This window comes from Pyrgilauda ruficollis, unplaced genomic scaffold, assembly GCF_017590135.1.
Source record: "Pyrgilauda ruficollis isolate IOZ18807 unplaced genomic scaffold, ASM1759013v1 scaffold16, whole genome shotgun sequence".
Taxonomy (NCBI): Eukaryota; Metazoa; Chordata; class Aves; order Passeriformes; family Passeridae; genus Pyrgilauda; species Pyrgilauda ruficollis.
In genome coordinates, this window is record NW_024514764.1 from 14,845,722 (window position 1) to 14,858,306 (window position 12,585).

Sequence of the window (12,585 nt, forward strand, 5' to 3'; positions counted from 1 at the left end):
TTCTTCCCCATTATCCATGCTTTTAGACAGAGGAGGTTTCTCCAGCCAGCATGCATGTCCTGGTGAATCTAATGGGCCTGGACCTAAGGAGAATTTGGCAAACAGATGGAGAGAGAGAGAGAGGCAGGGTCAGGAGCAGAGTCTAGTGAGCTCTTCACAGACTCCTCTTACTTCCTTTGGGCTCCTCTTGGCCCATAAACGTTTCTAAGGGTGGATTAAAGCCTGCTTATCTTAATTTCCTTCTCACTGTCATCCTCAGCAGCTCCAGATCCAGGGCTGCTCCCAAACCTACCTGTGCTCATGCAGCTCAGCTAGGTGTTCTAGTTACTGGACTGGTTGGTGCAAATAATGCTGTACTTTTGGCTTTGTTGGGTGGAACTATTCAGGAGCAGTGTAACGAGACTTGAAATTTTGGGTTTATAAGGCAGGCCGGGATATGTACTGCAGCTGGTGGGATAGCTTTGCAGTACTGTGGCCTTGTGAGCCTGGTGGTAACATTCAGATTTGCTTTGCTGGAGAGAGGCGCGTATTCTCTGAGCCTTAGAGACTTTCCCACCAATTTGTGTCTGGGATGGTACTAGAAGCAGCTGTTTCTAAATCTAGATGTGTGGGCTATGGGTCATTATTGCATTGGTGTATTCTGCAGAAAACCTCTGATAACCATGTATTACACAAGAATCAGGCTGGTCCTGCAGAGATGTGGAGTTGCATTCACTTCCCAGGGATCCCGCTTAGTTTAAATATTTAATGATACTTTATTATATGATATGATATATTATACTTTATTATATGATATGATGGTTTATTATATGATTTAATGATATTTCATTATATGGAGCCCCTGTGGCTCCAGTTTCTACCATGAGTTGTGTAATATCCCACAATGGATTGAACAGAATGTTCCACATGTTTTACTCTGCTCGTGTACTGGTGTCCACAGCAGGCAGTGACTAAAGCTCGCAAGCGAGAAGTGACAGTTTACAGAAAGAACACTCTGAAATCAGGTATTTTCCTGTTGTGTTTTCATCGTGAAATGAGCGTATCTCTAAAACCTTTCTTTTGGGCCAGTGTCCAATGCAGGAGTCACCCTGCTGCATGCAGCTGTCTCTGTATGGTCGATAAAAGGGGTGAGCAGCACCAGAGTTGGAGCTTAGTTTTCCAAAAGACTTGCACATTTCTGCAAGACTTGTCCCCCCACTGGAATTTTGGGTGGAGCTCTCTACATTTGCATCATTAGAAGAGTTCGTCTGAAGATTTTTGACATAGGTATTTTTAAATACGCGATTGTAAATAAAACTTTTCTTCTGTGACATCAAATTAACAGAAATCAAAATTCAGCCTGGCACAAAGAAGAAGCCTGGCACATTGCTGAAGATGATAAAGTTGTGCTGGTTTACAGAACTCATGTTGGACCATAGTTTATTATGCATTAAAGATAACAATAAGTTTCTAATATAAAAGATTCTTCACGTTGATAAAGTGCTGTTATGCTACCTACAGTACTTAAAAATTCTTATTTCTTATTTTGTAATTTATATTCCCTCACTTTATATTCCCTCAAATTTCTATTTTTGTGAGGAGAGGAAGGGTCATGGTAGGGCAAACCCATTTGCATGTAATCCTCATCTGTGCCTCCTTCTCCACTTGTTCCCTATGCAGAAGTTCATAGAGTTTGAAGATGCACTGGAACAGGAGAAGAAAGAACTACAAATCCAAGTGGAACACCTTGAATTTCAGACTCGACAGCTGGAGCTGAAGACCAAAAACTATGCAGACCAGAGTAAGTAAAGCTGTGCACCAGACACATTTTTGGTTTAATGTAATTTGTGAAAAGCCCAAAATATCTGGTTGTCACTTACTTTGACGTAAAGTTCAGAGCTTTCCCAAGGGTGGGATGTACCCACAGTAATTCAGTAGAGGCTACATTTCTTCTCTTTTGTGGTCAATCTCTGCAGATGCAAGGTGTAAGATTTGGGCCTTTGAAACCTGGTTTCCAGTTTCTCCTTGTAGAATCTTCCATTCTTATAAAAGTCATCACATGACTTAATTGGTTAGTTACGTAGTTTGTGTATTTGTTTTTACAAATACTTCCTTAATATATGCAGCCATTGAAGTTCCCCTCAGAATTTGTTCGTGTTTCGTCCAGTACTCCCGCTTCTCAACTAGCCAGAAGAGCCAGTCCCAGAGGACAATAAATTGTTGCCAGAATAAGATGCTTACATGGCACCAGGCTACTGCTGAAAAAATTCTGCAGTTTTGTTGCATTTGTGGTGCATAATCGCTGGTATTGGTAACATGCAGTTACCTATGAACTGAGAGTGTAACAAAGACCAAATCCCACCGTTCTGTTTTATTCAGTAGGTGTAAATTAATTTCTAAAAAAATAGGCTTTGTTTCTCAAATAGTTTATTTTGAGAGCCAGGCGTATGTTAGCTGATAGTTGGGATCTTCTCTTGGCAGTTTCTCGACTGGAAGAACGTGAATCGGAAATGAAGAAGGAGTATAATGCTCTGCATCAGCGTCACACAGAGGTAGGATATAATCTTTCTAAATAAATTAACTCTTTGTCTATATCTACATGACTATATCATGTCAAAGAACTCATCTTTACAATCATAGTGATGACTAGAGCTGCTGAACTTTGGGAACTTCAGAAATACCGGACTGGAGGGTGTGAAGAGGATGGAGACAGGCTGTGTTCACTGGTACCCAGTGGAGACAGGTCGCACAAACTAAGACACAGAAAGCTCACTCTGAACAAAGTAGTAAAAACTGCTTTCCTGCAAGGGCAGTTAGCCCTGGCATAGGTTGTTCAGAGGCGTGTTGGAGTCTCCTTCCTTGGAGATATTCATAAGCCACCTGGATGCGGTCCTGTGGCTGGCTGCTCTGTGTGGCCCTATTTCAGCAGGGGAGGGACTAATGGACCGTAGGACATTCCTTCCAATCTCAGCTGTTCTGTGATGCTGTGCACAGTGCCTCGCTACCTCATCTCCCATTACCAATGAGCCTCCAGGCTTACGTTGTTTTTTCAAGGGTCTTTCATTGTGAGATTCAGCTGAAGTGATTTTGGACACTACTTGCTGACAAATTTTCTAGCAGATTAGATCATTCACTTACATAATCAGCTTAGAAAGCAACAATAAACACAAGGAAGTCTGCAAAAAACTCCAGGGGATTGGAAATGGATACCACAGAAAATTAAACAAAAGCAGAAAATGAGCCTTTCCTTCTCATCTGTTTGCCTCATGGATTTTTCTCTCCTCACAGATGATCCAGACCTATGTGGAACACATTGAGCGATCTAAGATGCAGCAAGTTGGGGGAAATAACCAAACTGAGGGCAGTGTACCTGGGAGAAGGTAGGGCCATGACCTCTCCATGTGACACGTTTCACCTGGGAACTTACACACTGAGTGTGCGTGTTTGAGAGAGAAAACAGAGCAGGACCTTTCCCTGGGGACACGGATTGTAGCTGAAGCTCTGTTTTAATGGGTTCTGGGTGAGTTGTGGGTACTTGATGATGAGGAGCTTTCTATGTTGTTTTACAAAGGTGAGACTTTATCTTGAGGCTGTTGATGGGGCCTCTGGAAAACACGTTCATATTCTTAGGTAGTGTGTAAAAGTTTATCTGTAGAATAGATGAAGGTGTCAAATAAAATGTTTGTGTGTTTACATGTCTTTGTATGTGGGATAGGCAGCAAAACCGTGGCAATTAAATGCATTAGCCATTACAGGATTTTTTCACCTGTTGTTCTTTCAGAGGAAGCTTTCTGTCAATCACCAAAAATCCTACTTATGTTTAGAAAGGGCTTTTTCTCCCTTCCTGCAGTGTTTGGGTTCTGACTAGAAATAAATTGTCTAAAATATAGGAATCAATTGAGAAAAACAAAAAAAAAAAGCTAGATGTCAGCTTTCCTAGGCAGATAAGGGGTATGGAGAGCTTGAGAGGACATGGTCTAAAAAGAACCAGTAGCTTGTAAGTGCTCATCTGTTCATAAAATTTCCCTTACCAGACTATTTTTCTTCCGTATTTTCTATCCCTCACAATCTGCAAATCCAGAGTGGGCTCCCAGAACATGATCTGATCCTAGTGTTAGAGATGGAATGGGATAAGTGTGTTAGGCTTGTTTCTCTCCCAGCTTACACTTCTGGAAGTAAGAATATTTCTGTGGAAGTGCTTACAGTAAAATCTTAAAAGTACCGTAGGCAAAAGCAAACTTAGAACATCTCTTTTAAAGGGTGAGTCCTGTGTGCACTTGCCAACTTTGAGTCATAGAATCATAGAATATCCTGAGTTGAAAGGGAGCCACAAGCATCATTGAAGTTCAACTCCTGAGTTGGACTGGGTAGTAGAAATCGTTTTTAATTTCTTCCTTTCATAGAAGCTTAAAAGCTTTTACTTCCCTGGCTCTTAAATAAGCTGATATTAATTATGGCTTTATGTTAACATTCCATGATAGAGTTGCCCAGTGAAAAGTGTTGCTGGTTTTATCTGCAAGACTGGCAAAATTTTCATCAAGAATTACCTTTTCATGTCAGACAAGTTAGTCTTTTATCTTTGAAGTGTGGCATATTGCTAGTGTCTTTGGAGAGAAACACTGTGTGTCTGTGAAGAGCCCATGATGGGACTGTGATCCAAGTCTGTTGGAACTACCAGTGGGAAATGGGAGTTTTTCCTTAATTTCCAGCTTCGCGTGTGTGTGTGTGTGTGTTTGCGTGTGTGCGAGTGTAGCTCTGTTTGTTGTGCTTGTGCACAGCACCTTGGCCAGGTGTGTTTTGATGTAATTAAACAGCTGGGAGGAGCACCCGTGTTTGTGGATCTTAGTGCACTGGGTGGGGGGACGGGCATAATTTCTCATGGCCTGTGAAACAGATGTGGGTGCATTGATTTAAAATAAATGGGACTAGGGAGAAGTTTGTGCTGCAACTTTTGTGGGGGTGATGTGTATCAGTGGCCATCCAAGAGGTGTAATGAGTTTGTACCTGTCGCTATTGAGTAAGAAATGACACAAACTCTCCAGAAGGCTGGTTTGCATAAAGCATGCGTCTTTACTTCAGATCCTCTTTTATACATTGCTCCGATATAGATAGACCTGGTTGGTCAATTAATCAATGCATTTCACTTGATTGACTAATTAACAAGACACCTTGCATATAAAGTCTTTGAGAAAAACAAGAAAACAGAGAGTAGGAAAACACCACCTGCAGGTTGTTTATGAAAATAAGCTATCATTGTTTATCTTCAACTCCTTAAAGTCTCTCAGACTGATCTGGGAAAACATACTTAGTTTTCTCATTCTCTGGCCAGGCTGTCACATCCACAGTACCCACTTCCACAAGGCATGGGGGTTGCAGTGCACGTGTACCTTGTGTTTGTGTTAGGTTGCATGTTTGCATGACATTTGCTCTCTAATGGTTGTTCTTTTTGTCTCGCTTTTTGTGGAATTGCTGCTGTTTGGCTGTTATGTTTGTCACTGCAGTCATCGCCAGTCCTGGAGGAAAAGGTAAATCCTATTGCTGCATCTGAACTTCATTAATCCAAGTGTTGGAGGTTGCTGTGGAGTGGTGACAGTGTGATGCTGGGAATGTATTGTACTGGCATATTTGCTCTCTGTGTCTACTGACACGTGTGCTGGACTTGCTGGTTCAGGGGCACAGAGGGAGCCATGGAGCTGGGTTAACACAGCAGGGAGAAGCTTGTGCATGCAAATGCAGAAGACACACAAGTTTGTTCCCAAGACAGGATCAGATGTCTAGGATGGGATGTTTACACTTCACGTCCCCTAATATTTTAAAAAGTCACAGAATCATAGATCCATGGAATCGTAGAATGTCCTTAGTTGGGAGGGGCCCAAAAGGATCATCAAATCCGGCTCCTGTCCCTCCACAGACACCCCAGCAATCCCATCCTGTGCCTCAGAGCGTTGTCCAAACGCTCCTGGAGCTCTGGCAGCCTTGGGGTCATTACCATTCCCTGGGGACCCTGTTCAGTGCCCACCACCATCTGGGGGAAGAACCTTTCCTGAAATTCAGCCTAAAACTCCCCTGACAAACCTTCATGCAATTCCCTCAGGTTCCAAGAAGTTTCTTCTCTCTTATTTTACACTAGAGAGCAAGCCATGCCTGATTTTTGGCTGGAAGTAGAAGTGTCAGTGTCAGTAGGTTTCCAAAGGCACTTTTGGCTGATGGTTGGTCAGGGAGTGCTGTGCACAGAGCCTTCAAAGAGACAAGTTCTCCTCTTTAAATGCTGGCAAACAAACTGTAGTTTTGTTAGTTTTGTAAACTTCAGGATGTTGCTTGTAGAACATCCTAATCCCAGGTTTCAGCTACTGCAAACCTTTATTGGAGAGTGTGCTGTTCACCTTGTAACTCAAGGTGGAACTATCAAGTGTTAAGACTCACCCTGGCTGATCCTGGAAAGATTTGGGTATATGAGAACAACTGCAGCACTCAAAGTTTAGACCGGAATGAGTCTAAATGAGGATACTTAAAATTTATTTACATTTAAATTTGGTAGCCAATTTCAGGAGTGCAAAACTAGAGTTAGCTCTTCCTTCCCCTTTCCTGGGAAGTTTTGAAGAGGCTTGAAGGTGTTTCCAAAGAAACTCATCAAGGAAATTTCCTAACAGTCTGTGCTAAAATTCTTTCCTGAAGATTCTACAGCTTCTGATGCTACAGAGACCCTGTACCTCTTTATCAGGGACTGTGAAATTCACACATTTCCTCTCCATTTTGTGGCTCCTGTCTTTCCTTGTGTGTTAAGTATGTATGTGTTTGCATATCAACAAAAAAGGAAAAGTATAATTTGATGTCTCTCAGCCTACTTTGGGGGCAGCTTTTATGTCTCAGTGCTGTCAGGGAGTTACGTCAAGTCATTCCAGCATAGTCACTAGGATATTCTGGCTGCACCACTGGTTTAACAAGGACTGTTCTGCAGCTATAGGAAGCTTTCTCCTGCTCCATAGATCTGTGAAAGCAAGACTCTCTTAAAACTACAATTCGGTCCTGAAGAAAATGAAAGATATAAAACTAATGGTTAAACATCTCAAAAAATCGCTCAATGGCCCAATTTTATTTTCTCCATTAAAAGGAGAGATTTTTTTTGAAGTAGACTCTTAGGGACCCTTGGGTTATTTCTTAAACTGTATTACTAAGAATTTTCTGATATTGTAGCGTAAAGTGACTCTGATTTCTAGTTTTGAATCCCTTTATGATCTCTTACACATAATTAACTCTACTTTTTGTGGTGCTTGTATCTGTGCCAGGGTGAAGATTTCCTAGGAGGGAAAACATTTGCCTAGTATATTATTTAGAAGCTTTTGTAGAAACTTGAAACCCAGCTGTTAGAAACTTTTCACTAAACCTTCAGCGATTATTTAAGTTACAAATATCAAGATGCCTTTGGTAGTGGAAAGGAAAAGCTACAAGGAAACTGACAATTCCTATCACATAGAAGTCTGGGTTTGAATCTGTGGAGAATGATAGAATCATTATGGTTGGAAAAGATCTCGAAGGTTATCAAGTCTGACCTTCGACTGGATGCCCTCACGCCCACTAAATCATATCGTGAAGTGCCACATCCACACACCTTTTGAATGCTTCTGGGGATTGTGACTCCACTACTGCCCTGGGTAACATGTTTCCATGCCTAACCACTCTTTGAGTGAAGAAATTTTCTACAATATCCAACCTGAACCCACCCTGGTGCAACTTGAGGACATTTCCTCTTGTTCTATTGCTTGTTACCTGTGATAAGGTTAATGATGTTTTATCAGTGATTTGTGTTCCTCCAAAATCCAGTTACATGCCTCCTTTCTAAGAGGGTTTGTGTGTGAAACTTCCATGTACGAGTCTGGTATCTTCAGGAGACGATTTTAGTGCAGATTCCTAGGAAAAGTGCATCCCAAGCAGGCCATGCTGGAAATACCTTTCTCCCCCATCTTGCCTATCCAGGACAGGCCACAGGAGGCCTTTTTGCCTATTTGAGGTAGGCACTGATGCAGCAGTGCAGCCTACTGTGGTGGCTGAGCAGTGCAATGCTTGGAGTGAGAAGGCTGGGCATTGTGGTTTCTCTTAGCAAACATTGTCTCCTCCGCTGGGCACTCCATCTCTGTCCTTCCTAAAAGAACTGGCTGGTGTACCACCCCCTGTGTTAGTGTGTTTGCTTTGTCCCAGGGACCCTGTAGCAGTTGTTTGCTGTGGTCACAGGTGAGGTGGCTGCGCTTGTTTCCCAGCCTAGGCGTGACACCCAGTGCTGATGATCATTACAGAAAGGCACGTGGAGGTCTGCTGTTACTAACAGTATGCTACAGAAGGGCAGGTTTCATCGCACTTCCAAGATTAAGCAGAAGCCCTGTGCAGTAGGTGAAGTAGGATTAAGTCCAAGTATGGGTGCACATCACACAGAGAATCAATTTAGTTCAGCTCTGCAGGGACTGGAGTCAATTAGAGATACCCTGAACCATTTTCTGGTTCAGTAAGCTGCTGCCACAGCCTTTCCACCTCCACTGCTTGCTCTAGATTTTCTCCCACTGAAGCTTGGTCTCAAAATCTGTGCTAGCTTTTATGTTCAGAATCAAACCTGCAGCTAGCGAGTCACCTGCAGTTGCCAGAAAGGAGAGGATGAACAGAACACACTTAGAGACACCTAGCAGTATGCATGATGCATTTATTTATATCTCTGTTTAGTTTTTGAATTGTGAGTTGTTGTAATATGGGTATCAAGGGAGATCAAAGAATACAAATACTCTCTTCCTTGCTTAAAATTGGAAGTGATCCAAACCCTCTGGTTCCTGTTGTTGGAGCTCATCAGATTTGGGGTGGAATGTCATAAGTTTCATGTAGATGACACTTAAAAGCCTTATTCCTCACCCTGTGGTGACATCTCTAGTACCTACAGAGCTTTTATATTTTTGCTGTTAGAGTTGTTTGCCGTGGCTTATTTTCCTCCAGTACCTTTGTTTCTCAGAAAGACTGACTTAAATTGGCTGGTGGTTCCCTGCACTTTCATGTTCCTCTAAATTTCTCATGCTGATTGAGCAGTCAGTTGTACCTGTTATGCCCACTGACCCCAGCCATCTTAGAGTTTCCCCAGGAGAAGGTATTACTCCAGCAGTAGCACCATGGGACTGAGCAGCAGCACCAAGGAAGTGTGGGAGTTCAGAGTTCAGACAGCTGCCATGTGAGGGTAACAGTTGCATTTCAGTTTCTAGTAACTAGTATTTCAAATACACTAGTGTGCTGTTTGTTTTCTATCAGAACCTTGTACACAGCTAACACACTTTCCTCTCTCTCCCTGTTTGTCTCTTTAGCAGGAAGGAACGTCCCAACTCCCTGAATGTCTTCCCTCTCGCTGATGGCATGGTACGTGGGCAGATAGGGGCCAAGATCGTCCCAACACTGGACCACTGGCACCTGAGTGACCTCGGCCAGCTGCAGTCCAACTCCAGCTACAAGGTTTTCTAGACCATCACAGAGCAAGGGTTTCCCACTCCTTCACTGTTGATAACATGTCACATTTTCATTAAGCTAGAGACAATCTGTGTCCGTAACCCTTTGCAGCCTCTCCCTTTGTGTTTGCTCCCATAGTAGCTGTGCTGGAGGTGGGAGGATATTCTTCTGCAGATCTGGCATACGGTGCAGGAAAGATTTGATGCAGCTCCTCATGCTGCTTTGTCTCAGGGTAATCTCCTTTACTTGGCTGGCCCCAAGTTGAGAGGGATGTGTGTGGAGGCAGTTAGGGATTGAGTGAAGAGAAATCCTCCACTTCTTAATAGCTTATTTGGGAGAGGACATGGTAGAACCTGTCCCTTCTCTCCTCTTTGATAAGAGCAATAGTTCTGCAACTCAGGTGTGGCCAGGCATTGGGTTGCACTTGCCCTTAAGTGTTTGTCATTTTTGACTGATCTCCTGGCCTTCCTATATTCACTTAAAAGGGCTCCTTCTTATCCTGTCTGAACACCCAAGTCTTGCACTGTGCTTAAAGGTCGTACGTTCCTCCTATGCCTAGTCACTGCTCTAGACTTGCACTGTCTGCCTTCAGTACATCTGTCACCATTACTGCTCTGCCTTCTGCACCAGGTCTTCCAAAATCCTCACAGCATTGCAGCTGCACTGGAGCAGCTCATAGGGCTGCCTGGTGCATCTTGTGCTCTGCTCTGCCATTCAGGAGTCTCTTCTCCACTACTCAGAGATTGGTCTGACAGATTAGGCTATGCATGGTGACCCGTGTTTCCCATGAGCTATACATGTGAACTTTGCAAAGTCTTTGTGCTCAGGATCCCACCAAATTCTTCTCTTGAAATGATTTTCCACAAATTCCTGGTGACAGGTCTGAGAGCCACTGGTTTCTGTGCTGAGCACAGCTCAGTGTATCTCACTGAGTTTCTGCTGTACTTCAAAAGTGTCTGATTCAATTTACCTTCACTTTGCTTGGAATTCATAGAACATCGGCTGTTTTACGTGTCACATGGAAGGACTGACCTCCTTTTGAGAAGTTTTGAATCACTGATCCTGTAAACTACATTGATGCCATAAAGGCAAAGAGGAGATAGAAAAGAAATCGCTAGCTTGTTCTACCCATTCCACGTGTCTCCAGATTCCATGAATGGGCTTTCACATGAGGGACTCTACAGCAGTGGCCTTCTTGATGGATAGACAAATTATCAATTTACTCAGAAAACAAAGTAGCAAGTTAATTTTTTTAACACTATGTCTGTAAAGCAGCCAGGCCTAGCGCAGCACAAATGTCAGCACTTTGTCAGCTCTCTGCCATTGTGGAATTTGGAAATCCAAAATATCTTTGCTGAGGATGGAGGGTTGGAATCCAGTCCTTACTGTAATGTTAGAGGTACAGAATTTTGGGAAATGTAGCAACCTGCAGAATGCCATTCAGATGCTAGTAATTTCTGGAAAGCTCTGCCTGGAATTAGGGAACAGCAGTGCCACAGTACAATAACATAATAATGGATGCTGGAAATGAGGACAGAGCATGAATGTGTTTCTTCATACTAGTGTTGTGCTAGCACAACCAAAATGTATGGAGCCCAGCCCACCTCTGGAATCAATTATTCCTCAGGCTCCCCAGGCAGTGCTGCATACTTTAGTGTGAACAGACCTTCCAGTGATCAGGCTGGGCAGTGGGGGTTAGTTTTTGGAGAAGAGCTGGGTGGACACTGTGGTTAGATCCATCTTCCACAGCCTTGCTAAGGTCTAATTCTTTCAGTGGTCCCACTGAGAACTTGCAAAAGAAGTAACCCAGCATCTGCATTGCAGGAGAATGCAGCAGCAACCCAGATAAGTGGGAAGCTTTGGTGTCCAAGTTCAGGTAATAGAGGTTGTTCTGCTTTGGTCAGGGAAGACACCCTGCACAGGGGTTGGTACTAGGTGATGCTTAAGATCCTTTCCAGCCCAAACCATTCTGTGATTACTGACTGGATCTCTTAGTTATTTGGTGGTGATGGTGGTATCAGGCAAAAAAAATCTGGTTCCAAGAAAGCTTTGTGCAGAACTAGCAGTGAGCTGCGCCAAAATGTATCGTGCTGGGATTCACGGTGGTGCTTGTTAGGGAGACTCAGAGTGGAATGCTGGGATAAAGGAGGCTAGATGGTACAGTGGACCTAAGGAGCTTGTGCTGTGGAAGACTTGGATGGGTAGTCTGTTACGGAGAATTTCCTGAGTATGGAGCAAATTAATGAATAATTAAAGGATGCGATGGACTGACTTGCTAGTTCGGAATGGAGATTTTCCCCCCACAAGCTTCTTGCACACTCTGTGACTGAAATGCTATCTCTTAAATCCTCTGCATGACTGACTTCTCAGGGGACATGGCTCATGCCTCCCTTGCCTCTTCTTCAAAGCTCTGATATTTTGCTGACGTCACTCACATGTGACTCACCTTCCCAGTATGTACCTGACTGTTCTCACTAGTTTTCCTTCTTCATGGGGCCATGCCGTACTTACATTTTAAGTGTCCTTGTTTATTTTTATTACTATTTTCTATTTTAGTTGTTGTCATTATTTTATTTTTGCATTCAGTTTTGCATTTATTTTATACAGTGTTTTGGAGATTAAAAGTCCTTAACGTTTTTGTTTTTATGTACTATGCTTTCAGTGTTATAACCATAGAATTGTGGCTTCTCATGGTGACATATGACTGCTATGAATGTTGGGCCTTTACAATGCATTTTGGAGGTCACTACTACACAATTGATGTTTAGGAGGTTTACAGGTATGGCCGTAGGTAAGTGTTGGCTGTGGAGATTATTCTTTGGGTGAGCTGTGGGTTTTGGAGAATACCTCCTGTGCTGGAGAGAAGAGCTGTACTCTTAGCGCAATATTTAGCATTAACAGAGCACTCAGACAGTAGAAGAAAGATACCAGCTTCTGGGCTGTGAAGAGGAGCACGTTGGTAGTACATGCATTTGGGAGGAATTTCTCCAATGCAGGCTGGAAGGTTGATGAAGTGTGTTTTCTAGGGAAATACAAAACTCACATCTGTAACCAAAGAGTAGTGAAAGACTAAGGTAATTACGTATTCATGTGTTCAGGGTAAGGGGCAGGTTATGTCAATGAGCAAGAAGTTAC

The 12,585-nt window shown here is 43.0% G+C and overlaps 1 protein-coding gene across 22 annotated transcripts in view; it reads left to right on the forward strand.

The window, feature by feature from the left end:
- Nucleotides 1-12,585, forward strand: part of MAPK8IP3 (mitogen-activated protein kinase 8 interacting protein 3) — a 70,469-nt gene that overhangs the window by 16,616 nt on the left and 41,268 nt on the right. For 9 of the 22 annotated variants that reach the window (XM_041462076.1, XM_041462074.1, XM_041462071.1 and 6 more), the window contains exons 2-6: nucleotides 1,660-1,780; nucleotides 2,461-2,531; nucleotides 3,268-3,359; nucleotides 5,481-5,504; nucleotides 9,312-9,456. In XM_041462076.1, coding sequence (XP_041318010.1) covers nucleotides 1,660-1,780; nucleotides 2,461-2,531; nucleotides 3,268-3,359; nucleotides 5,481-5,504; nucleotides 9,312-9,456 — 453 coding nt within the window. The remainder of the gene's footprint in view (nucleotides 1-1,659; nucleotides 1,781-2,460; nucleotides 2,532-3,267; nucleotides 3,360-5,480; nucleotides 5,505-9,311; nucleotides 9,457-12,585) is intronic. The other 13 variants (XM_041462081.1, XM_041462087.1, XM_041462083.1 and 10 more) reach the window with 6 other exon arrangements.